The sequence below is a fragment of the Fukomys damarensis genome, unplaced genomic scaffold (assembly GCF_012274545.1).
Source record: "Fukomys damarensis isolate Sample0158 unplaced genomic scaffold, DMR_v1.0_HiC HiC_scaffold_9, whole genome shotgun sequence".
NCBI classification, from domain to species: Eukaryota; Metazoa; Chordata; class Mammalia; order Rodentia; family Bathyergidae; genus Fukomys; species Fukomys damarensis.
Window position 1 is genome coordinate 41,065,904 of NW_022900921.1, and position 26,135 is coordinate 41,092,038.

Consider the following 26,135-nt stretch of genomic DNA (forward strand, 5'->3'; position numbering starts at 1 on the left):
AGGTCACAGCTGGTCCTCTTGTTTAATCACACTGAAGGACAGAGACAATGAGAGTACAGACTTTTTTTTAATCATAGGCATTTTATTCATTTAAATGAAACACCTGATGTGTATTTTACATACACACAGATACATCTGTACACACAAGATTACAACAATCTGTAGATAATCAAGTCTCATAAAATGGCTTAGTATTTGCATCTAACCTATGCATATCTTCCCATTTCCCTAGATTACTTGTAATACCTAATATGATATGAATGCTCTATAAATCATTATATTACTTAGGGAATGACAAACAAGTAAGAGGACAGACTTTATAGTCCAGTGAAGGTTATGGGGCCCATAACCTCTGGGCCAAGGAGGCTCAGATCAGGCTCTACCCTGCATCCTAGCTACACAAATTGTCGGATGAACTGTTCCAGTCTGTCCTGGCTGTCCTGGCTGGCAAACGCGGGGGAAAGGGTGAGCTGTGGACCTGCAGGGCTGGGTGTCTGCTGCAGTACCTGGCAGTGACACAGACCATGAGGCCTGAGTTCGGGCCAAGTCTGTCCCCTGAAGCCCTCCACGGGACCTCCAGCCCTTCAGGCCTCAGTGTCTTGAGTGCAAATGCTGCAACTCATGTCTCAAAGCATCCTGGCTCCCCATTTGGGCATAGGGAAGCAAGTGGTTTAGGAAGCTCCCGAGGGTGGGGAACCACCCAGGCCCCCAACACACACATACTCCCCAGAAAAGCTCATGTTAGGTGTCATCTGGGTCAGCTCTATAGCCTGGGTATAGGGACAGGGGACGGAGACAGCAGTGCTGGCCCCTCTCACCCCCAGGTCTCTGAAGGTCCAGACAGCGCTGATGGCAAGGCTTGGGTCCGCATACTCTGCAGGAAGAGAGGTGAAGGGTGGAGCAGGGCAAGGAGCTCCTGGACACAGCTCTTGTGTAAACGAGGAAAGCAGAGTTAGCTCTGTGGCTCTCCTTCCCATCAAGCTGCCATTGCCCAGCAGGGGGCAGCAGCACCATCTCCCAGAACCTGGGCTTGCTGCCTGAGACTCACCAAACAGCCCTTCCTCCTGGGCGGTGGTCTGCAGGAACTCAAGCAGCTGCTCCACATAGCCCGACTCTGCAGGAGAAAAGATCTAGCCCAGGGCTATGGGCAGAGCCCTGGGAATCACAGAGAAGTTGGGCCTCACCAGTGTCGGGCAGCCGTGCCTGGTGGAGGAAGGCAGCAGCCTGGGCGAAAGCTTTGAGCAGTGGCCTGAGCAGGTGACAGAGGAAGATGAAGAAGTCAGGGCAGCGTGACTGCTCGCTGAGCTGGAAGGGGACAGACGCAGGCCAGAGTGAGGGCAGCACCCCACTGCGACTCTTACCACAAGCCTCCCTCCCAGGCCCAACCAACACACCCTGAAGCACTGGCCCTGAGCCTCCTCAAAGTCATCACTGTCACTGTCACTGAAGTCCCCACTTAGTTTCCACAGCAATTTTGCACTCAAACGCTGTCTCCCTGTGTCACAGGCTGGCCAAGAGCTTGGGGTCTGGGGGCCATACGAGCCATTGGTCCTTGGCAGGCAGGCTGGGATCCACCCTTTGGCTCCCAGACCGGATGCGTGCAGGTAAAACCAGGAAAGCAGATCTGGGGAGCCAAGAAGGATACCAGAGCAGGACCAGGCCACAGCATATGCTGGGCCACATGCAGGGTGGCAGGAAGCCAGTACCCACCCACAGGGACCACAGCTCTGTGGGCAGGAAATACGGGCAGGAAGTTGGCAGGAACCTTCCAGGAATGCATGTCCAGTCCCATCATGAGAGAAGGCCATTGTGAGAGGGCGGGTGTGGTGGAGCCAGGCCTCCCTATCTCCTGAGCGGATAGGGTAGCACCTGGTAGAGGGGCCTGGGGCTACTGCCCTGCCTACCTCCTCAGCAACCAGGAGCCCGCACTGGATGAGCCGGTCCAGCACCTCCTGACAGTAGCAGTAGGAAGACTGGCAGGGCTAGGGAAGAGGGGCACCTGTGTGGCCTCAGGAGACCAGGCCAGGGGCAGGGTAGGGTAGAAGGGGGTCCTCTAATGGAATAGGGCAGAAGTTAGGTGGGGCTTGGGGCAGGCCTGACCTTCAACAGTAGCAGGTCCCTGGGCAGCAGGTGCAGCAACAGCAGGACCTGGTGGTACAGTTCCCTCTGGCTCAGCAGCTCTACACCCTGCAGCTCCCAGGGCCCCTCAGGTGGCACTCTCCCTGCCAGCAGCGCCCGCACAGCACATGCTGGTGGAGAAGGGGGAGTGAGGAAGGGCCATACCTTCTCCCCGAACACCTCCCAGCCACTGAGCCCTGGGCACTCACCACCCACTGCCTCGCTCAGGAAGACGGGCAGCAGCTCAGCACTCAGGTGTGCCAGGTGTACAAGGCCTGGGCCAGGCCTTGGGACTACCAGCAGGTCCCCTTGCTGGACCCGCAGCAGGACCACACGTGCCCGCAGCAGGCTCAGTGTATGCTGCACCAGGCTCCGCAGCTGCCCCGAGAAGCCCACATCAAAGCCACGCAGCAGCGTCTCCTCCGTCAGCCAGGAGAACTCCACCAGCAGCCGGGACAGGGCCACACCCTGGGGGCAGAGTGGGGCTGAGCAGGCAGCAGGGCTGCACCCTGGCCCCACCACGCCACACCCTACCTTTCGGTGCTTGCACAGCAGCAGCGTCGCCATGATGGCCGTGCTCATCACTGCCGAGCTCGCCACACTGGCTGGGGGTGGTGGGCTGCTGGTCAGGTCCTCACCCGGAGGCCTGGTCCTGCCATCCTCTGCCAAGTGTCTACATCCCACCCACTTCCACACCACCCTGCAGTCTCTGCCCCTCTGAAGGGGCCACTCCATGCAGGCACGGGTGAGGCTTTTCTCTCCCTGTCACCACTAAGGGTGGGCTGAGGAGAGGGGGTGCCCCAGGGAGGTGGCTGCAGCTGGGCCCACCCCCTCCGCACAGTTCATCCTCAGCACAGGCAGCCCTTTGTGCCCTCAGCTGCTCCCTCTGCTCCCTTCTGCCCTCCACAGGGGCAGGGGAGGACTCCAATGTGCCCCTGAGGAAAGTGGGCTCCTCAGGATGCCCCTGAAGCCCAGAGCATCATCCTCACCATTCAGGACATGGCAGCTCAGCCTCCTCACCAGGAGCTGGTCCTCCTCCCTGAGGGCCAGGAGCAGCCCGGTGACTGGGGTCCACTCCTGCTCCTTCTCAGTGTCTGGGACAGTGGTACTGGGCCAGAAACAATAGACCAGAGAATAAAGGACCAAGCCTACAAACAGTCATGGGGGCCTAGAGCCTTCCCTACAGCCCAGGTGTCCCCCACCCGAGGCCAGCCTGGGGGATGGCTCCTGGGACTTGCTCCTTTCTGGCCTGCCCCAAGTCCCACAGACTGAGCAAGGCGAATCCCTGTGCTGTTCTGGCTGACACCGGCTGGGTGGAAGGAGGGCTGCCAACTGCGGGGCACACTGGGAGCAGAAGGGCTGTCGCCCACCTACCACTGGCCCAACACGACTGGCTGCAGCAAGTGCTCCAGGGTCTGCTTGTCGCCCCAGCAGCTTCTGGCGTTGGTGGTATATTCCTGGCCAGAACAAGAACCTCAGTGGCCAGTGATGTTCCCCCAGGACAGCTACACACAGCCCACCAAGGCTGGTGAACCCCAGGCCTTCCCACCTGTGCCCACCTAGCCCTGTACCTGCAGGGAGAAGGGCTGGGCAAGGTGCACTCGGACGCAGACCTTGTGGCCGCAGCCCCAGCAGCTGTAGAGTCTCCTCAGGACAGCCAGAGCTCCGGTCCACAGCCCCAGGGGGGCCGAGGCCTGCCAGGAGGAAGGCAGAGTCTGCAGCCTTCAGGGGCTCCCACCCCAGCCCTCTCAGGCACCGCTGCTCCCCACCTGCTCAGCTCTATCCCAGGCCCAACCTCACACAGGACCTTGCCCACTCCCAAGCTCTTTTTCTCATCCACACAACAGGAGAAATTCCTCCCTAGCAGGGCTTTTAAGGACTAAATGAGAGGCTGATGGAGGGGCCTTGGCACACGCCACAGATTAATAGCTGTAGGGAGAGCTTCTTGGCACATACTACACTCCTTGCTTTAAACCGAGCCCTGAAGAGGATGCAGCAGTGCCTCCTGCCTGGAGCCGGTACCCACCCACATGGGGTCCCCAGGGCAGAAGGGTCTCACGTGGTGCATGTCATATGATGCATCTGGAACCAGGTCATACGTGACGGCCACTGGCACCAGTGTAACATCAGGGACTATGCCTGCCTGCACCGCCTGTACCACCAGCCCCAGCCAGGCTTGGCCCAGGGCTGATAGCCGTGGCCCTGGGGCTCCAGGAGCTTCCTCCAGGAAGATGAGCAGGGGCTGCCCACTGCCCAGCAGCTGCTCCACAGCCTGGGATGGGGGAGCAGGTGTCAAGGCCAGAGCACAAACAGACCCCTATGTCCTGGCCTGGCTCTCCACAGCCAAGGGGACACTTACAGCATGGACCACAGTCCTCGCAATGACCCCCTCAGAGCTGTCCAGGGAGAGGTTGGCCTCTGCAGGCAGGAAAAGGCCCCCAAGATTCCTCAGCAGAGCTCTGTGGGGCAGAGGGTAGAGTGTGGTGAGAGGCTGGACTCTGGGCAAGGGAGAGCCTTGCACCCAGGGTCAGCCTATGTAGGAGCAGCCCCGGGGAATGGGGCCTTTGGGGGACTGCTGCCCACACACCCCATACCCCTGCCCCAGCCTGGGACTTGTCTCAGTACAACCAAGGCACAGGCTCTTACCTGAGGGCAGGGGAACAGGAGCGGGGGTCCCACGCCACGCGAAGCACGCCCAGGCCCTGGGAGAACAGCACAAAGGGCAGCAGGAGCCCATCCAGGAGCGACTTGTGAGTGGAGAGGAGGATGAGCGGTGAGCCCTGCTCGGAGAGACCAGAGGCGACTGCCACACAGTCCTAAGCCCCAGGCAGTCCTAAGGGATGGGGTGGGGATGGGGCTTGGATTCCCTGCTCAGCCATTCCCCAAAAGGAAAAAGCCTTCCAACAACTGTGACTTAAATGAGCACTGACAAACGGCCTTGGGACCATGATGAGAAAACGTTCCAAGAAGCCCCAAGGGATCAGGGCCATGAGACGGGAAGGCGCCCAAGCAGTGGGTTTTCCCACCAGCTGACAGGGCCAGCACGGACTCGGGGCCCGGCTCACCTCTGCTCCTGCCCGCCACCCAGCGTGCCCACTTACCGCCTCGGCAGCCTTGTGCACCATCTTCATCTGGCCTTTGTGGAGCTGCACATTCAGGAAGAGGCAGTTCAGGAGCCGCAGCAGCGCCCAGCTGAACAGCCTGGGAAGTGACACCAACTGACTGTCAGGGGCCATTCATAAGTCCCCTTCTGATAGCTTCCACTTCTCCATGAGGCAGGAGATAGTGCATTCACTGAAAGCAGCAGTCTGAGGAGGTGCGGTCTAGACAGGAGCTATGGACAGTATCCTGTGCTGTGAGAGCTGCCTAAGAAAGCAAGCATCCTCCCCCGTGGCTTCCTCTAGCCTGTCTGCCTACATAGATGCCCAAGAAAGGGGCCAGGGGGCCAGGGATTTAGCTGCCGCCTGCCTCGCAAGCACAAGGACCCGACTTCCATTTCCAGTACCAAAGGGGTGGGGTAGGGTTGTGGCAATGACTTGCTCTAAGAGTATAATGGTGATGAGCCTGGAATCTGTGCCAGGCCAAGAGGAAGAAGTGGGTATCCCTGACCCCAGCCCACAGATACAACTCAGTCCCTGTCAGGCACCAGAAGTTTCCAAGTCCAAACCTCCTTATGGGCCACACTCATTTCTCTCCAAGCCTGTGCCCCTGTGCACAGACCAGGCACAAGGTCAGAAGCAGGGCTTCCTGTGACTTCTTCCTTTACCCTCTTTGGCCCCAGCCCCACCACCCAATCATTCGTGAGTCATGTTATCTCTTTCACCTCTCAGTCCTCTTTTCCAGCCTCTACTGTCCACCTGGTCAAGCACAACATACTTACAGGTGCTCTTCTGCTCTCTACTCTGGATCCAGTTCACTCCTCCATTAACACTCACTGCAGGTTTTTACTGCCCTCAGAGATACAGCCTGCACTTCCTGTATGGCCCTGCATAATCTCATTCCCTCTGCCGCTCAAATTCATCCCCACTGGCAATCACCCTCACCTGCCAGTTTCCAGCCACATCCACTTCTCCCTACTCAGAGCCATCAGCTCATGCTCATCCCTCCCACAAGACTGTGCGGTCCCCGACTTCCACTCCTGTACCACAGTTAGCCACAGTTAGCTCATTTTCTCCTCTGGCCTAGGGCAACCAGTATCCTCTTCTTCCCTTAGGGTCCTCTCAGGCTCACCCATCCCTGCCTTCCCTCAGCTGGGTCTCTCTTCACACCGTAAATCCTCCATAGTGCCCCACACCTACCAGGTGCTGCCCTGTGCAGAAGAAACACCGTCCAGCTCCCCCAGAGGGCACCCAGATAACCCCTCTCCAGAGAGCAGAAGCCCCAGCCCAGACAGATGGACCTCAGCACAGTTACCTGAGCAGGAAGGTGCGGGGTGGGGCCCAGACTTGGCCCAGGATGCGCCTCACCTCCCTCTGCACCATTGCGGGCTGCTGGCCTTTCCCAGCCCGTCCCGGGGCTCTCCTTGAGAGGAGGCTCTGCACCCTGTGTGGGGCAGGAGGAGGGGCTGGCTGAGCAGGCTGCAGGGCTCAGGTCACCCCCAGGGCACACTCTGCATCTGTAACCACATTCTGAGGAGGGGCCCTCCCCCTAGCCCTCTCCACCCTGCTAGGGAGCCTCAAAGTAAGGCTGGACTGCATTCCTTCTCCTCACCCAGTGCTCTCCATGATCTTCTGTGAGGCATCCAGGCAGGGGGGGATGTGCTGCTCCAGGGACCACAGGAAACAGCAAAGCCTGCGAACCAGCCAGCCCCGAAACCTGGGCACAGCATGGTGGTGGTGGAGGGTGTCAGAGCAGTCTCCTCCAGGGCACAGAGGCCTCCTCAGGAGGGGGTCACACTCCAGAGCTGTACCACAGGACACCTGAGCTCGGTTTATCACACACCAGGAAGGGGTGCCCGCTATCTCAGCCCCAATACCCTGACCCCACTGAGGGGCACACTGGGTGGCATGTACCTGCTCACAGAAGGAGCAAAGGACTGTGCCAAGCCTGCCTCTCCCCACAGTGGGAAGGAGCACTGGAAGGGCACCCTTCTTTTCTTAGCACACAAACAGGGCCCAGAAGCCAGCATCCCAAAGGCCCTGCCCACACTATCCCTGATACCTGGTATTCTCCTCCTTCACCAGGATCACATTGCAGAAGCCCAGGTCCATCAGGCTCCTGTGGAAGAAGGACTCCTGCCCGGGGGCAGGGACTATGTCCTGGGGCCTACACACCTGCCCTGCCACTCTAGCCTCTGCTCAATGTCCCTTCATGTCCACCAGGAGAAAGAAGCATAGCAGTTATCTCCCAAAAGGTGCCTGACCCAGTCCCTGATGCCGGCTCAGGAAAAAGGGTTCCGTGCTCACAGTGGAGCACAGCACCTGCCCAGAATCAACCTCCTGGAGAGCAGCAAATGGACAATCCCTGAGGACTCAAAGCCCAGATCTCCACTGGAACCCTGGTCCTCAGCACCAGCACCCACCATGGACACACAAGGGGTCTCAAAGCATGTGCAGAGTGACATGGACATCAGCCCTCCAGGTACAACTGTTCTCCCAGGGCTCCTCTGCCTGCTCAGCCAACTTGCCTAGGCCTGGGAGCTGGCCTAGCAACACCCAATGCCAGTGCTTCCACTCCCAGCAAAGACCAAAGCAGAGGCCCAGCACAGGCAAGAAAAGTTGTAAAGGAGGCAGATTTTGGGCAGCCGTCTTATCACTTACCCAGCTTTTAGGGGTGCAGGTCTGGCAGCAGCGACCCACAAAGGGGCGATACTTGCCCAGAAATGGGGTGACAGCCTCCAGCTTCATACTAAAGCCTGAGGAACACAGGCTAGCCTGGGAAAGGGCCACAAGGAGAGAGGACTCAAAGTCCTTGGAAGAGGAAGGAGGGCACCAAGATTGAGAGGCACAAGAGGGGAGGTGAGAGGGCAGAGGGCATTCTGTGAATGGGCACCACTACCTCTGGGCCACTGTGGCTGCTCCTCTTCTGGGTTTGGGATCCAGATTCCAGCATAGTGTCAAGGTGAGTCTCTAAGATCTGGGAACCAGGCACCTCTCCCTGCAGGAACCTCGCCTTAAGAAAGGGGAAAGACGCCATATGGAGTCTGAACCATAACCTGGGAGCTCTTGGGATGACCTGTGGCCCCATCCTCAGGACAGACAGACAATGCCCAGGTCCGCAGCAGTGATGAAGACATAGGAAGCCAGGAGCTGGCTCAGCTCAAAGCCCCAAGGAGCCAGCTGTCCTCAAGAGGCCTTGCAGTGCAACAGGTCAGGAGCTTTCTCACACCAGCACAGGGGAGACTGGCTGTCCTACCAGCAACATGCAGAGCCTTACTGTGCAAGGGAAAGCATAGGCTGGACTGCAGAACAGCTGTGAGACTACCAGAGAGCAGCAGGGCTGTCACCAGGAGGCAAGCAGGTCCTACTCAGCTGCCCTTCCCTTCCCTGAAGACAGCCCTTTGCCCATCCATCCTTACAGGGGTGGGGGCTGGCACAGAGGAGACACCCAGGGATCAGAACACAGAGAAATACTGCACAGACCTGGTCACAAGAATGTTCATCCAGCTTGGGACAGGGTGAGACTGCCACACTCAATCCACTTTCGTGTGGCATTCTCCACAAAGGGTACCACTTGGCATCACCTTAGCTCCTCCTTCCCACTGCCACAGTTTCCACAACTAGTAAATATCTACCTTCTACGAAACAGCACCGAATCCCTTTTGGCCCAAATAAATAAGGCCCAAAGTCCTTTCTACCCTCATCCTTTGCCTCATCCCCGGCCTGTTTATGTTTTTCTCTCCCCACTTTTTCCTTTCCTGCAAACCCCAGACCCTGCCCTCAGTGTTCATGATTCTTCTGGAACATTCTCTCCTGGGGTTCCCAGCCCAAGGTCACTGGGTGAGCAGCCACATGAAGCCCCAGACCAGGGCTCAGCTTTCCCCTCCCCCACATCATCCGAAGGTGCCCTAAGAGCAAATGCTACATCTCTGTGCACCTGGCAGTCCATGCAAAGGAGGGAGGCAGGAGGGGCTAGATGACTGTGACTTTCTGTCCAGGAAGTCAGGCTCTCCTTTTTACTGTCCAGTTAGTTCAGTTCAGAACCATGAAAGCCAGAGCCAGGCATGGTGGCACATGCCTATAATCCCAACACTTGAAAAGCTGAAGCAGGAGGACTGCTCCAAGTTCAGGGCCAGTACACAGTGATATCCAAGCCAGCCTCAACTATATGGTGAGACACTGTCTCAAAAAGCAAAAACATCAACAATACAAAAAGAACCACAAAGCCAAGGGGTAGTAGGATCATTGTTACTGCATGATTATTGTTTCAAAAATGTTCTCACAACCCCATTGACAGACACTGGCACAGAAAAGTTCCAAGCTACAGCTGCAATCTGGGGAGTCCAGCCTCCCTTACCAGGATGTCTGCCCCTGCCTCAGGGTCAGAACACCCCCATTCCCAAATCCTAACCCCACTGAGCTCTGGCCCTGAAAGGGCAGAGCAAAAGACAGGGCAGGGGGTGACTTCCACCTGCCAATGAAGTTGACTACTGAGCTCACACAGTCCAGGAAGGTCCAGGACACATCTAGCACCTAAGTCCCCACATGGGGACTCTATGGGTCTGTAGCTTCTGCCTATAGTCTCCTCCCACTAGAACACCTACTGCAGAGGTTGCAAATTGGCATCCCATGGACCAGATGCAGTTTACACAAATACTTCTGACTACATCATGTGCTAAAGCCATATAAATTAAGGGCCAACGTATAAAAAGTGGAGAGCTTGTTATATAATAATCAGACTGCTAGTTGCTGCTGTAAAAGTGACATAAAATTCGGGGTCTCTGTGCTACACCCCACAGGGTGTCAGCTGGAGCCGACAGGAGGCCACTGTCCCATTCCTTAGAATGTGGCTACAAATGAGTCCTTGACCCACCTTCGGGACCCCAGATCTTGTGAAAGACTTCAGGGGCCCCTACCCGCCTTCAGGGCCTGCCCCTGCCCTTTGCCCCTGTGCACATCTGAGCTCGCATCCTCAATCCAAGGAAGAAATCCAAGCCGCTGGCATCATCAGTGTCCATGCCAACTGAGGACTCGTCCTTTCAGGCTCGTTTGAACCTCCGGCCCCTGACCCGGGCGACCCCTGACCCACGGCGGAGGGACAAGGGGTGACTCCTGAGTGGCACAGGCCAACATCCCTCCTGGATGCCGCCCACCCTTCCCCCGGTCTGGGGTGACGCAGGCAGAGGATGACACCAAGCAGGTTCCCCTGGGCTCTCCCCGCAACAGGATCCCTGAGAACTCCGCGCGAAGGGCCTGCGAGGCGGGCGCTCCATTCTGTCCACGCAGACACCGATCCCACCTGCACCCGAAAGGCCCGCTGGGCCCAGTTCCCGACACAGGAAGGTCCCTGAAGGGCCCAGGGCCTGGTCCGACCCGGCCCGGCCTGAGAGCAGCTTCCGCAGATTACACCTCGCACCTACCTCCGACTCCCGCCAAAGCCACGGTAGAGCGAGGTTGCCGAGAAAGACTAGGCCTGGCGGCCTCAGCGTGCCGACGTAAAACAGCCTGGGAGCCAATGGGATGTGCACTGGGCCTAAAGCCCCGCCCCCCGTAGCGCGCGGGGCGCGGGGCGGGATCACCCGCCTCTAGTTGAGTCCTCTGTCGCTGCATTCCTTGCCCGGCAGCCTCTGGAGGTCGTGCAAGGACCTCTAAAGACTTCTGCGAGAGCAGAGGCCCCCAAGGTGGGGCAAAGATTCATTTGTTGCCAGATTCTTTTTTTTGGGGGGGTACCGTTTATCGAACTGGGTCCTTTCGCTTGCAAGGCAGGTGGTGGAACCGCTGAGATAAATCCCCGGCCCAAAATTACAATCTTTTTTTTTTTTTTTTGAGACTAGGGATTGAACTCAGGACCTTATACTTGCAAGGCAGGCAGCGGAAAGACTGAGCTAAATTCCCAGCCCTTGTAACCAGATTCTAACAAAAGAAATTCTCAGCCAGATGTGGTGGTGAACCCCTGTAATTACAGCACTGTGGGAGGCTGAGGCAGGAGGATCACAAGCTAGAGCCTAGCCTACGCAATTTATTGACTTAGCAAGATCCTGTGTAAAAAACATTTTAAAAAGGGATGGACATTGGACCAGGGATTTAGTTCAGTGGTACCGCCACCTGCCTCACAAGCACAAGGTCTGGAGTTCAATCCCTGGTACCAAAAAGGTGGGGGGGGTGGAAATATTGCAGAATGCCAAGGCCTTAGGGTGGGGGGGAGAGAGGAAGGGAGAGAGAGAGAGAGCTAGTTTGGGGGCCATAAAAAATCAGTCAGCTCCCCCTCCAGCCCCCCAGCCTTCGCTTCTCCCTTAATTACAACTCTTGGTGGACCTCACAGGTTCATTCCGGCATGCCCTGGCATGCAGTGTGGAGTAAATGAAGGAGAGGATGAGGGCACTGTTTCGGAGCTGCTGTTCCTCCTCCGTGGGCCACTTGACATGCCAGAGGACTCCATGTCTTCAGGACACTGTGACACTGCAAGAGCAGACAGATGTAAGCCCGCTGGCCCTGGATGACAAGAAGCCCCATACACAGCCCTCTTTGTCTGCTGACTCAACACTCCGATGTGACTCCCTAGCTGTCCCCTCAGGATGCAGCCACCTCTCCCTTCCCTTGTGACCATTTGTGTCTGCCCAGGCCAATTTTCTGTCTGCTCACCTGCTTTTCAGTGTCTGCTAGTGTCGCAGAACCCATTTTGTACCCTACCTTTCTATACCCAGGAGCACAGGCCAAAAGAAAACTGAGGTTCTGAAGCTGAAAATAAAAACCATCCTTTGTTTATGTTGCCTGCCCCTCTGTTCTGGGAACGCCCTCTGAGTGGGCAGTTGAACTTCGGTCACTGATGGGTCTCTTCTGTCCTTAGGGAGCTCAGAGGCTGAGACGCTGTGGACTACAAGGTCCTGTGGTTGTGACACACCAGGGTGTCATCTGGCAGAGTCCTGTCCTCTGAAGTGTTGCTTACTTGGAAGAAATGTGTTTGGTGGGAGTGATGGCTTCCTGCAATTCACACATTTAAAAGAAGGCTCACCTTAAATCTGCACCTGAGTTGGGGCAATGAAGACCAAGTATGCTCATCTCAAGCAGTTTGCAGACTGACTGTAATCAGCGTGGCCCTGGGAAGAAGAAAAACTCATCTGGACTCAGCCCTACCTAACCTGGACTAGACTTAAGGGGAGGGAGCCCTTAAAAATTAGAATTCTAAGATATTTTGAGAAAAGGAGATTTATGATCTAAAAGAATGTTTTGAGACCTGGTGACCACAGTTCAGTAGAGTGAGCAGAGCACTGGACTTCTTGGGCTCTTTTCCTAATGGGACTGTTCCACTGATTGCAACCAAAATACACTTAAGAAGACAGTGGGTTGGCTTATATAGGTAGAAACTGTATGCATGTCAGCTTCAGGCATAGCTAGGTCCAGGTGTTCAGACAATGGTATTGGTCCTTGGATTCTCTCTCCAGTGTCTGTACTGATCATGTCTGCCTAGTTTTGCTCCTTCCGAAGGCTCTCCTATTTTTAAAAAAATGACTGAAAATAGCCCCAAAATTATATTCACCCTATTATCCATAACATAGGTAAAAATGTCTATCACCCAGCATCCAAATGGAAACCCCAGAGAAGACTGATTGGTTTTGCAAGGCCACCTGCTACCCTCTGGACCAATCACGGCATCTAGGAAGTGCGGTGTGTGGAGTCATTTTGGTTGGGCCAACACCCCTGCCCCCTTTCCTGTGTCCTGTATTCTAGTCTAGCAGGAATGGTGCATTAAGGGCTGGGTTCTCATAGGGAAGAGGCGCTGACTGGCAAAACATGTTCACTGTGGAATCTAACTGGACTTCCCAACACTAGGCTGGGACTAATTGCTCACTGCTGCCTCCCAGTGCACAGTGGAGAAGACACTGTGCTGTGGCCTCTTGATAAATATTTGTCAAGTAGAGTGACTTCCTTTTCAGTGAACCTCACTTCCTTTGAAGGGAGTGACAGTCTGGCTGCTTACTTCGAAGGTCAAGCATGGCTTATTAAGGTCATGGGGTGGACAGGTGTGATAATGGTCACCCAACCCTGTGAATGCACTTGTCCTGCTGGACTGCATCCTAAGAGTGGTTAAGAAGGTCAGTTCTATCACATAAGTTCTGCCACCACCGTTGGCAACATCATCTCACACTCACATGGTAACAGAATTCTCAATGAGCCCCAGTTGCAAGGCCTTATACAATCCCCTCCCATTGGGTGTCGGGGGCAGGATCTACAACTTGCTTCTCAACAGAAATGACAAAGGCCAAAGCGAAGTTCTGTGGAAAGGCTGAAGGAATCTGCTGATGTAGCTAAAGCAGTCAGTCAGTTGCATTTAAATTCATCAAAAGGAGATTATCCTGGGCGGGCCCATGCTAATCAGATGAATCTATTAGAAAAGGGTATCACAAATTTGAACCTAGCCTTTTGCAACTTAGTGGCTTAGCAAGCCCCTGTATCAAAAAATAAAAGGCTGGGGATATAGCTCAGTGCAAAGGCTCTGGTTTCACTCCCCAGTACTACACCTGACACACACCTGTAATCCCAGATACTGGAGAATAGCAAGTTCAATGCCAGCCTGAGCAATTTAGCAAGACTCTGTCTCAAAAATAATATTTTTTTAAAGCCTGAAGCTGTAGTTCACTGGCAGGGTACTTGCCTAGCATGCACAGCTCCCTGGTTTTAAACCCCAATACTCGAGGAAAAAGAGAGAGGCTCTCTCTCCTGCTGATCTTGCAGAAGTGAGTCACCTTGGGTTCCACAGCCCCTTGGAGTGGATTCCGCCAGTGTCCTGTGTCCTCAGGAAGCAGATGGCTCCTTGGTGGCACCGCTGTGAAGGCAGCACCTAGCCAACACCTGGTTGCAGCCTGATCATATGACCCAGTTAAAACAAGCCCAGCTCCTACACCTCAGAAGGTGGAGGATATAAAGTGGCCACTGGGTGGTCAGCAACTTGTTACACAGCTGTAGAGGATGAATACAATCTACTATACAGGCTAAGCAGAGCCAGCCAAGGGAGGCAAGTGCTGGTGTGGAATAACAATGATGTGGCATGCACGAGAGAGGTCTCTGTGAGGGGGTTTGGACCACAGCCCCCAACCTGACATTCATTCCTGGTGCTGGTGTCAATGATGCTAACACAGTGTCTATCACCCATCCATATCAGAAGTCTCCATGCAGGGTTCTTTGTGTGGCCCTTTGGCAGGGGAAGTTGTCAGAGGCAACCTAGGTATTCATCTCTGGGGGAAAGAAAGGCAAAAGGGGTCCAGTCCCCGCCTCAGGGAGCTGGGCAGTAGTGAGGAGAAATTAAATGTATGCAGTACAGCATGAAAGGGGCTTAAAAACGATCCTGAGTTTAAAAAGTAGGAAAGCAAGAAGTCCTCGCTTTGTGAAGTGAAAATTTCTACATTAGATGCTGAATGTCATGAGAAAGAAAAGCATATTAATCAGCTATGAACCGAAAGTGGCAGTTTTAGAACAAGAAATTAAGGATAAAGACCAGCTTGTTGTAAAAGTAGGAAACAACCAGGGGACCCAGACATACCATTTGCAAAAATTAAACACACACACACACACACACACACACACACACACACACACACACACACACACACACACACAATGTCAAAGCCCAGCATGGTGGCACATGCCTGTAATTCTAGACACTTGCTAGGCAAGCGCTCTACCAGTTTCATCCTCAGCCCCCCAGCTTTAAACAAAGCCGATTTATTGACTCAAGTGCCTCAGCAGTACACGACGGGTTTCAGGTTCAGGTGGGTCAGGTTCAAAGGCTGCCTTCTGGAAGTCCTGGGTACTTTCCAGTCTGCCCTCCTCTGTGGAGGTCTCATTGCCAGGCTGACCACCTTGAGGGGCAAATTCGGGACAAGGGCTTCCCGAGACAGAGCAGAGGTGTGGGCAACCTTCCCTGGAGGTGCTCCCACAAAGCCCTGAGGCCTGTCCTAGAGGGGCTGTACCCTGATGGCTGAGACAGGGTCCCCTAAGCACCTGTGACAGCCAGCAGGTCTCCATAGGGTTCTAGGGTATGCAGCCTCTGGAAGGCCTCATGCTGGGCCTGCAGCTGGAAGGGTGGACATGAGTGTCCCTTGTCTGCCTGGCTCAAGTGTGACACCCCCAGGGACAACAGAGATCAGTGGTCTCTAGGCCTGGGGATGTCGATGGGTTTTGCAGTTCGCAGACTCCACTGGCAGCTCCACGAAGGTGGCCCCCGGGGGAGAGGTGACATTCAGGCCCCTGAGCATTTTCTCCTCCTGTCCCGGACACAGTGCCCCTTTCCCAGGGTTGAGAGCGATGGGGTCTGAGGTTTTCTTTTCCGGTGAGGGGATCAAAGCCAAGTGTTTTAAACACCAAGGACCTCGGGGAGGACGCCATGGGGGTCCCAGACACCTGGAGAGAGCCAGTGTTCCCAGCAAATCTCTGTCATCAGCCGCCTGCCCCATTCATCCCACCCTCCACCCCTGCTCGCCAGCCCAAGTGCTGGTGAGGGCTGCCGGCTTTGTCTGGGAGTAGCGCTGCCCTGGGATGCCGGCTCTGAAGCCCCAGACTGCCACTCCCATCCCAGTGCAGCGCCCCAACCCACCCCACCCTGCCTCCCGCCCCTGGGGCCTTGAACGCAGCCGAATTTCTCCAGGGCTGTGTTATGTAAGGAGCAGCCCCGCTCCACCACTGCCCCCCCTCCACGATGCTGAGTTCAGGCTGATGATGAGCAAATACCACGCACGCTGCCTTTCCTCAGCTGCTTGATGCTGGACTGTCCCCCTTCCCGGGCTGGAAGTCAAGGAGAGCAGAAATGAGGGACAGAGTTAGAATCAGCTGCATCAACAAGGGAGATGTGTCTCCTATACCCAACAGCCAAAAGATAGGATGGCCCAAGACCAGGATCAATCTTCCCTCCTTTAAATTCCTATGTCAGATATTCTGTCCCAGTGATAAACAGCTGACTAATACATCAGGCAATGATAAGGGGGCTCCACCAAGATCTTTCAACAGAAGATTTTCCTCTATATGAAAAGCTCTTTCCCTCTTTCTCTTTTCCATCCCTTTCCTTCTTTCTAGTTTTTGTTCACTATTTAGTGAGGATGTGATGTTTGGGACTACTGCAGCAATTTTGCAACACTGAGGGAAACACCAAGGAACCCCCAGGCTTGTCAACCCCATGATTTGATTTCATTGGGCTGTAAGACAGTGGGGACCACAAAGGTATTGGGTGGGTAATGTAGACTGCTCAGTTATGCCCAGATTAGTGGAGTTGCCAAACACACCCTGACACAGAGCTTAGTTTCTATCAGAAGAACTATTAAATACAGATCATCCTATACATTTGTCATATTAGGATTAGAGATGCCTTTTGTTTAGAAATAATTCCAAGAGCAGTTTGCATTCACATTGAAAAACTAGTCAGGTTTGCTTCATACTTGGGGAGCATGTTTATGTAAAATTGGATGAAGGCTGGTGGCAAGATGCATTTTTTTTTCTAAATAGGAATTTAAAATCCAAACTGTGGCACCTTTCATCTAGGGTAGCAGGACCTCAGCAGGTACAGGATCAGGAGGAGTGGCTTATTCCCATCCCCTCACCACACACACTTTTTTTTTTTAGACAAGGTCTCCTAATGTAGCCCAGGCTGGCCTTATACTTTCAGTGATTCTCCTGCCTGCACCTCCCCAGTGCTGGGATTACAGGCATGTACCACTATACCCAGCCAATTTCCTTTCACTTCAGATCATAGGAAGTCACTTCGCTTATCTGCAGGAAAACTAAGAGGGTACAGAGGGATCTGTGTGTTCAAATCACTGGACAAGAGCAGAGTCAGACCTCAGGAAAGACTGGAGCTTTCAGAGCTCCATGGACACCAGGCCTCTGTCCTCTGTGTCATCCGTGTTCCTACAGACAGTGGCCGCCAGCACCTCTGAATTCGTACTTGAGGCTCCTAAGTGAGGGTATCTCACAATCCAGTTCATCCAGTGTCTACACCAAGGATTCAGCCATCGTTAGAGCAGAGGCTCAGTGAAACTGACCAATACACCCAAACCTCAACTCTGAGCAGGGAGAGAGGCTGAGGCAGGATGAGCCTCTTTGGGAGCCAGGAGCAAGATGAGTGTCCTTTTGAGGACCCAAGGGATGGGGTGGCTGGTTGAGGACTTTAGGTGATACTCTAGCTTCACTCTGTGTCAAATCTTCATTTTGTAAATAGCAAAAAAAAAAAAAAAAAAAAAAAAAAAAAATCAAATAGCTTGCCCAATAAGGGGAATTTGTGCATTTACCTAAGTGAAAAGTCAGAGTCAGAGAGGGACTCAGGTATGGTTTGATCTAGAGGTTCAAGATGACACAGGACACTGTCCTCTCAGGATAGCTTCCCCTCTGTGGTGACAGTGGTGACAGCTGTCCCAGAGTCTCTATGTGGGCTAGAGTGCAGCCCCACCAGGAGCTCTTATATTTTATTTCAGCATTTCAGGGGAGTCCTAGAGCTCTGCCTGGCCTGGCTTTTGTCACCTGCCCCCTCCTGAATAAATCTATTACTGGGGTGGCAGTTTGTGGATCAGCTCAGTCAAGTCACATTCTCCCTTCTTCATGTCCCCTTCAGGGTGCTGACACTGTCCTTGGGGGTCATGTGATCCTCCAGCAAACTTCAGAGGACTGGGGGGGGGCAAGTGTTCCCCCACCAGTCATTACCAAGACCTAGAGAGTTAGCACAGGATAAGAAGACAGATGTACAGGTGCTGGCCCTGAGGAGACAGAAGAATGGCCCAAGGGTGTGCGCGTTCTGGTCCCTGACCCTGACATCTAGGAGGGAACTAAGGTTGCCAATCAGACTTTGCCGTGAGAGCTCTAGGGCACCATGCTTGGGAAGGGCCACCAAGAGAATTTGTTCCCTGGGACTCAGCCTACCATGCACAGCCATCTATCCAAGCTATTTGTTTTGTCCTTTTCCTGCCTGCCGCTCTATTTCTTCCATTTAGAATGGGAATGCTTACTTTGTGCCTTTGTTTGATTTCCTATTGAATTGCACAGGGGCTCACGGCCAAGAGTCTTAAATCTCAGAGAAGACTTTCAACTTGAACTTTTCAGCAATGCTGTAGCTATTAGGACTTTGGCAACTCTTAGAGATGGAGTAAATACATTTTGCATGAAGTGATGCACATGAGTCCATTGGAAGCCAGGGCAGGATGCCACCATGTGCTTTGGGGAGGTGACTAGATCATCAGGCTATGAGTGTCATCAGTGTAGTCCCTTGATGAGTTTATAGCTGAATGTGATGTTGGGAGGTGAAGCCTGGTTGGAGGAGGTGGTCACTGGGGGCGTGGCCCGGGAGAGTCTGCCTCCCTCCTCCTCCCTTGATCTCTGTTGCCCTTGCCATGCCACGAGCTGCCTCTCCTCTGCCAGCCTCCTCTGCCATGCTGCCCTGCCTTGGAGCCAGCCAACTATAGACTGAAACCTCCACAGACTATAAGTCAAAATAAAACTTTCCTCCTTAAAATTGTGGGTTTTGAGTAGTGTGTCTCAGAGACAAGAAAGTATTAAGACACAGTGCCTCTGTTTTCCTGATCCTGTTTGAAGTGCTTAGTAGCTGCAGCCCCAGTGCCTACACTTCTGGTTGTAAGGATGACAGCAGGTGACATTAGCCAGAGCAGGGATTCATTTGTGACGGAGAGACAAGAACAACCTCCAACCCCTGCTGATCTGTGAAAATTGAGTTCTTTCCTAATGAGGATGCTCAGCGGATGGGAGGCCACTCCTGTGTTTATGCATCTAAAAGCCCAGAGCCGTGGGCTGAGCCATGGGGGCCCCAAGCAAAGGGGCTACCACCTCTGCGGCCAGAGATGACACCCTGGCAGGTTGAAGGGGGACAAATCTCCATAGAATATGCACAGGAAATCTAAAGATGTTCCACCTGGAACATGCCTCTCAATAGAACCGGGCAACTCAGGGCAGGGAACTGACCATAGAGTGGGTGAGAAGGCTTGATCTTTGGCAAGCAAACAGAAGATGGGTGTCAGGCTTTGGACACAGAGCCTCAGAAACTCTAGGAGGAATGAGATCAGCTGGGGGAAAAATTGGATTTGATCTCAGAGACCAAACAGGAACAGTGGGGAACAGCTAACAAAGGGAGAAGAGACAGCTGTTTCTGCAGCTGTGACCTGCTTCTGTGAGGACATAGGACCAGCTCAGAAATAGGCTGGTATCTTGCAAGGGAGTGGTGGAGCAGAGGAAGGGACCGCGTGAGAGCCAGGTCACGGTTCCAACATCCCCACCAAAGCTCCTGTGGAAATGTGATACCACTGGGAGGCACGTTAGCCAGCTGCTCCTCACAGTGACCTGAGAAAACATCGTAAAGGAGGAGAGGTTCATCTGAACTCATAGTTTCAGGGGATTCAGTCCACAGTTGGATGGCCCAAGGCAGAAGGGTGTGGCAGAGGCAAGCTGCTCACAAGGAGGCAGCCAGGAAGCCGAAGGGGTACAGGAAAGCCAGAGGGAGAGAGGAAGGGGCTGGGGACAGGATGGGCTCCTCAAAGGCATAGCCCCAAGTGACCTACTTCTTCCCACAAGGCCCCACCTGGCCTTGCCCATCCCCACATGGGCTCAATCTTGGACCCTTCACCCCTTCACCCAGCACTGATCAGGGCTGATCAGATGTCCCTGGCTTTTGACCTTGGCCCAGGGCAATATTCTGCAGTTCATTTGTTTGATTGATGGGGTGTTTTGGGAAGGGTGCTGGGTCTGGGAGCTGAGAATACACTTCAGCCTATTTATTGTATGTCATCTCACCTAACCTCCCAGCCTTGATTCATTTAAAGTGAGATTATTCAGTCATTTGATCTCTTCAGGAATGAAGAGTAGTTTCTGGGAGAGGGGATCCCTGTGTCACAGCACAGGTTGGGCTATGCTGCTGTCACAGGCAGCTCTGCAAACTCAGAATTTAACAATGGTCAACCTCCCTCTCCCACCATACACACATCCCAGGCAAGCAGGGACATCTGCTCTATGCAGGGCCCTAGGCTGGTGATCCTCCGAGAGACCATGGCCCTTGCAACAAATTCCCTGGCAGGGGAAGACCCAGGTGTCGGCTGTGACTGGCCTGTCTGCTGAGCCTGAGGGGGGCAGGGGGAGAGAGACGGGACTGCAGATTTTGACTCAGGAGGGTCTAACATCAAAGTCCTTCCTTCTACTCCAGGATGCAGCAGTGCCCCATGCCAACAACTGGCAATTTATGAGCTACGCTGGTGATTCCAGAGAGTCAACACCAGGGCTCCACATCTTCTCGTGAATGAGGGGACAGTTGGATTACACTACCAGCCCTTCCAGCCTGTGAGTTCTGTCCCTGCTGATTCCCATGACCTCCAACTGCCCTCAGGGTCCAAAGATTCAGGGTCAAAATTTGGGTTCAGAGCCAAAGATTGCTTCTCCTTCAGGGGAATCAGGAGCCTGTCCTCCTTACCCTCTGCTGGCCCAGCCTGGCAGGCAACAGCCTGGCTCACAGCCCGTTCACCCATTAATTATCTGCTTTGAGCACCAGTGCCTGTTAATTGCAAACTTGCCCTCTCCTTTAAGTGCCTGCCAACTACCTCTGGTTTCTCCACTTCCTACACACTTCCCCATGTGCCCTCAGCCCTGTCTTCTCTGCCCAGTCTCTGCCTCCTTCCTGGTCCTTCTGCCAAGCTGGTTAATGGAGCTGCTTATGTCTGGCATGAGGATGGAGATAATCAGGGCATTGCCCCCCAGCACACATGGGAGCCTCCCTCCTGTCTGCCCAGCTGGGTGAGGCAGGAAAGTGTTCAGAGCAATCAGTGTGCCTGGGAATTAATGGGGCTGTGCTGGGGCCACAGGGGAGCAGATATCTACTGAAACAAAAGCCAGGAACTGGTGTTGGGGCCACTGGCCACAGGGCTGTGAGAGCCACAGAAGGAGCTGTGCTAGGAACCCCAGAAGTTGTGCAAGTCCTGAGGCCCAGCCCTGCCTGAGGACCTTCCAACCTCAGCCCTCTGCATTGGGATGCAAGGGCTGCAGGTGTCCCCTGCCTCCTTCCCCGCTCCTGCCCTGCCCATCTCCTGGTTACAGATAGAACTCAGTGTCCAAAATCTGACGTCTGAGCTTCATTCTCAGCCCGCCCTCTTCGGAGATAATCTCACTTGTACTGCGCATTGGTCCTGAATTTGAGATCCTCCTCCCTCAGTCAGAATGCTCAGATTAATGCCACCACCCCACTTCACCCCTTCACCCAGCCCCAGCCCCAGCCCATTTTTTTAAAGGCCTAATACAATGTCTGCTATTGTAGTCTTGTTTTTGCTGCTATAACATAATATCTTAAGGTGGCAGTTGACAAGAGAATGTATCATTCATAGTTCTTGGGGTTCAGAAGTCCAAGATCCAGGTCCCAGCAGAGTGGGTGTCTGGGGAGGAATTGCACCTTGCAAATGTATCCTCATGTGGCACAAAGGAGCACACAGCTTCCTCCGGGCTCCCAAAGTCCCCACCCCTGAACACCATCACTAGGGGTGTGACTGCCACGTATGAATCCTAGGGACATGAACATTCAGACAACAGCACCCACCTGACTGCTAAGAGCAATTGCTTTTGGACATTGGGTTGGAGAGAGGGAGAAAGGAAGACATATTCTCTCTTTATCATTTGAATTATTTTACCAGGAAAGGGAGCAAGTGAATATTTGTCCCCAGTGGACCAGTGACCTTGAACAAGCCCCTTACCAACCTCACCCTCAGCTACCTCATCTTTAGGAAGGATTGACCTGAATCCCTTTCACTCTGCGTCAGGTCTCTTGGCTGAAAACAGAACAAACCAAGCCAAAGCAGCATAATAAAAAGGGAATGTGTTTCATAGAATAGGGAGCAGGGGAGTACTATGGGGATTGAACTCAAGACCTTTGCACTGAACTACAATCCCAGACCTTTTTTTCAGACAGGGTTTCCCTAAATCACTAAATTGGGCAAGTGAGTCTCAAACTTGTGATCCTCCTGCCTCAGCTTCCCAGAGTCCTGGATTTATATAGTGCCAACTCAACCCAAGGGATTTTTGAGCGTCTGGATCTTCAACAGGAAACAGAAAGCTGAGGTGGGCACTGCATCTCTCATGTGTTCCTGCTTTCTTTTTTCTCTTTGAAATATGATTTTCCTCCTTCTACATTCCCATGGTGGAAAGCAAATAGATTGGTTTTGTCTCTTACAAACCAAGCCCACCAGAGAGGTCCTTATTCTAAAGTACTAGGTAGGGATCTTATTGGGTAGTTTGGTGACTGTATTAGTCAGGATAGGGTTGGCTATGTTGTAGTAACAAACAGCCCCTAAAGTTTTCAGTGGTTTTAAATAGAGTAGTTCTTGCATATGCAACGTGGCTCCTATAAATCCACAGGAGAGCTCTGTGCACTGCTGTTACTCAGTGACCTAGGTTGATGGGAGCTTCATCTCAACAAATGTGTCCAGAATCTCAGAGACAAGCACAGAGAACCATGGGGGCCATGAAGGGGCTCCTGTAACTTCAGCCCTAAAGTGACATCCCGTGGTACTGCTGCCCATGTTTTAAAATGTCACTGGCCAACGTGGGTACTTTCTGCACAAAGAACAGAAATTAAAACTGAGATAACAGCATGAATTTGCAGGCAAAAGCTTTATCAGGAAAGTAAAAGAAAATGGGAAGGGACTTCACCTGAGGACTTGAAGGGGTGCTCAGCTGGTGGTCAAATCGGCCCTTAACAGAGGAAAGAGGCTGAGCTTCATGAGGCCACCAAGGTGGTCTAGGGTCTGCCAGTCACTGTATCCGTTCTGGTGTTGCAGCTCCTTGTGGCATGAGGGACAATCTGGTCCCCAGGAGATGACCGTTCCCCTCAAAAGGGGCAATTTCAGTTTGGAGGACACTCTGCTGGAATCCAAGGTGGCTCTAGGTTTAGGGCAATGAATGGACACTTCTGGTACCCACACCAGGGGGTAAGTGTTGGCAGGTGAATGTCCCTGCAAATGTCTCATCTTGCTATCTCAGTCTTGAAGGGGGATGAGACAGATAGGATAAATTGGGAGTCAATACCAGTGTAGACAGATGCCCCCTGAATGCCTGAGACGGTAATAAAAGAGAAAGAGATTAAATGAAGGCAGGGAGGCCAAATACTGTCCTGTTTTAGTTGCCCATTGGGTTAGAGATTGCCCAAGTTATAAATTTCAGCAAAATCAGCTTTTACATCCCTGATGGTCTCAGAAGAAAATACAAGCCATGCTTCTAATGAGTAACACATTAAGGATTATCAGTTTGTCCTTTGTCCCTCTATGATGATCACAAGTTTTATTTTCTCATCTGGCTTATTCTTGAAGGCACAGTCTCCGGTGAAGACACCCTGGATTTAATGATGTGCCCAGTTGTTGGGGCCAATAGGATTGTCACCATACTCTCTATGAGTAGCAGGTCCTGCGTTGAGGTTAGACGTGCCCTTCTGGTGGTCCCTGTCCCAAAGGTGTGTTACATGGCCATACTTGAGCTAGAGTGAAAGGAGAAGTCAGTTCCTGCCACGACCTGACCTAAGAGAGATCAGACCATTTCAGAGCACCCCAGGGACTGCCATGACGAGATGTCACTGATACCACCACCTGCCCCTTTTGCCCCACCAGTAGGAGTTTCCACTGAGTGGCAAGGTGCTGCACGGGAAGAGACCGAGATTTCTGATCAGGGTTCTGCTGCCAGTCTTTTGGTTGTTAGCTACCTTTTCTACTTGGGTAGGGGAAGAATCATCATGGCAGAGAGCCAGGACTCCACTGTACAGCTCAGAGCTGCTGTGCCCACCCTCTGGGACTCAGGGCCCCTAGGGCACACTCCCTCCCAGTGGAACCCAGAACCCAGTTTTGAAGGAGAGGCTGAGTAGGGTGAGATGTGGCTGACACCTTCGGCACAGTCTGCCTGGGTCCAGAACAGGAGCTGCAGCCACTGTCTGCCCTGGGTGGCCCACCCCGGTCTCATGCAGGGACACAACTTCCACCTGGTCTTTAGGGTTCAGGGTTTGGAAGCCTTTGTCCAAGCCTTGGCTCTGTCCCAGTGGTCTGGCCCTGGGACCTGGGCAGGTCAGCTGACCCTCAGAGCCCCAGTTTCCACATCTGCGAACAGGGTTAATTGCACTGTCATCTGCCTGGCTGGCAGCCCACGGCTATGGTAGTGGCTCTCACAGCAGGCATCACAGCTCTTTGTACGCGACTACACATGGGTAAACATGAAGATGATCTGTGGGCTGAGGTGGGCTTCACAGGTCCTTGCTGAGGGCCCAGCCTGCTGCCTCCAGGCTGAAGCAGTCTGCCAGATTTGGAGAACATCTGAGATTTCAGATGGATTCAGATGGAGCAATTTCCAATCTCTCTCTCTCTCTCTCTCTCTCTCTCCCTGTCCTGGAAATTGCACAACCCATCCAGCCCCCCACCCTGCACACCTCCTAGCTCCCACAGCCGTTGTCCCCCTCATCAGCCAGCAAGACAGCAGACTGGGGGTGCCACAGACAGGTACCAGCACCCCTGGCCAGGAGAGACTCTCAACAACGTTGGTTCCAGCCTAGGGGAGTGCTGCACCTGGGCCCCTCAGCCACACTCAACCCACTCTGCAGAAGCCGTGGGTTCCCAGAATCTCTCGTCCTTACAGGCTCTGCAGACTGGTGCTTTGGGCACTTCTGGCATGGCAAGGCAGGGGCTCAGCCTGCTCTTAGAAACAGCAAGCCTTCCTCCCCCAGGGCTGCTGTGTGGTAGTGGAAAACCTTGAGGTCCCCAGAAAATGCAGGCACCCTCTGGGCACACCCATACCGCAATCTATAAGTTCCTCTCTCAAGGACCAGGCAGGGGCCCACTCCCTTGCCCCCCAGTGGGAGCCTGGTAGCAGGTATTCTAGGTGCTGAAGGAAAGGGACTGCTGTGGGTGTTCACCCATGTAAACCTTAGGGAACACAGGGTTGGCTGGGGTCTGAGAGCTGGACAGCCCCATCTCATGCAGGGCCATAAATACGCCATGCTCTTTGACCTCCTAATCCCACTGTTTAGAATTCCTCCCAGAGACATAATTGCAAAAAGAAAAATAGCTATACGTGCTCAGCTGTTTATAGCAACATTATTTATAAGAGCAAAACAGCAGAACCAGCCAGACGCCGTGCGCAGCACGGAAGGGGAGCGGATGTGTCCATAGGCGGCATATTTAGGATAACCCGGGCAGTGCAAGTGGGAGGATTCCTCAAGCAGCAGTGGGAAAGGAAGTGAGAACACAAACTGCTCAGCGACTCTGACAGCCGATGGTGTTTGAGCAGCCACTGGGTCCCGAGGCTGCCCCAGAAAGACCCGGGTGAATAGGACCAGCTAGGTCCTCCCAAGTAAACAAGAACAGGTCAGCAGCGCAACAGTAAGTTACTAACCGTGCCCGCCTAAGGCAGGCCATGGACAGACACAAGTGCTCCGTGCCAAAGCTGCCCCCCACATTTTGCATCCTGCCTGGGTGTGGTCACCAGGGTGTGGCTCAGCAAGAGACCCTGGGCTCCCAGGAAAGGAGCTGAGCCCAGGAAGGAAGCCAAGGGCCTGTGAGACAAGGATGGTGACTCTGTCACGAGGAAGGGTCTTGGCCCCTGCTTTGGGGAGGGCTGTGAATCTTGAGAGCTTGTAGGTAACACGGGGGACAGGCAGCCCCTCAGATGTCAGCTGCATTTCCTGCTAACTGGCTGGTGGGGTCTCAGTAATAACTGCCCCTGAGGGGCGCCGGCACGGCCAGTTCTGCAACTGGAAACATCTGAGAAGGCCTGTGGGGAGGGATGGAAGGACAGAGGGTGGGAGGGAGAGACGGAGGAAGGAAGTCTCACAGGGACAGGGCCGGCCGTCTGGTGGCTCACGGCGCCCACCATGCATGCGTGCCAAGAAAGCTGTCTGCTTGGGACCAGGGCTGCCCTGGAGGC

At 53.8% G+C, this 26,135-nt stretch overlaps 1 protein-coding gene across 1 annotated transcript; it reads right to left on the minus strand.

Annotated features, from left to right (window-relative positions):
• Positions 1-36: 36 nt before the first annotated feature.
• On the minus strand, positions 37-11,544 carry Gpat2 (glycerol-3-phosphate acyltransferase 2, mitochondrial). Its single transcript, XM_033761484.1, has 23 exons — positions 11,537-11,544; positions 10,637-10,721; positions 8,116-8,229; positions 7,878-7,991; positions 7,279-7,352; positions 6,829-6,933; positions 6,532-6,660; positions 5,220-5,319; positions 4,765-4,898; positions 4,478-4,577; positions 4,178-4,390; positions 3,690-3,812; positions 3,493-3,575; positions 3,108-3,226; positions 2,653-2,723; positions 2,328-2,586; positions 2,101-2,249; positions 1,905-1,982; positions 1,395-1,526; positions 1,185-1,305; positions 1,049-1,114; positions 819-874; positions 37-506 (listed from the first exon to the last, which is right to left on the minus strand). The coding sequence occupies exons 1-23, from the start codon at positions 11,542-11,544 to the stop codon at positions 396-398; spliced, it is 2,544 nt and encodes an 847-aa protein (XP_033617375.1). The 3' UTR covers positions 37-395.
• Positions 11,545-26,135: the final 14,591 nt, after the last annotated feature.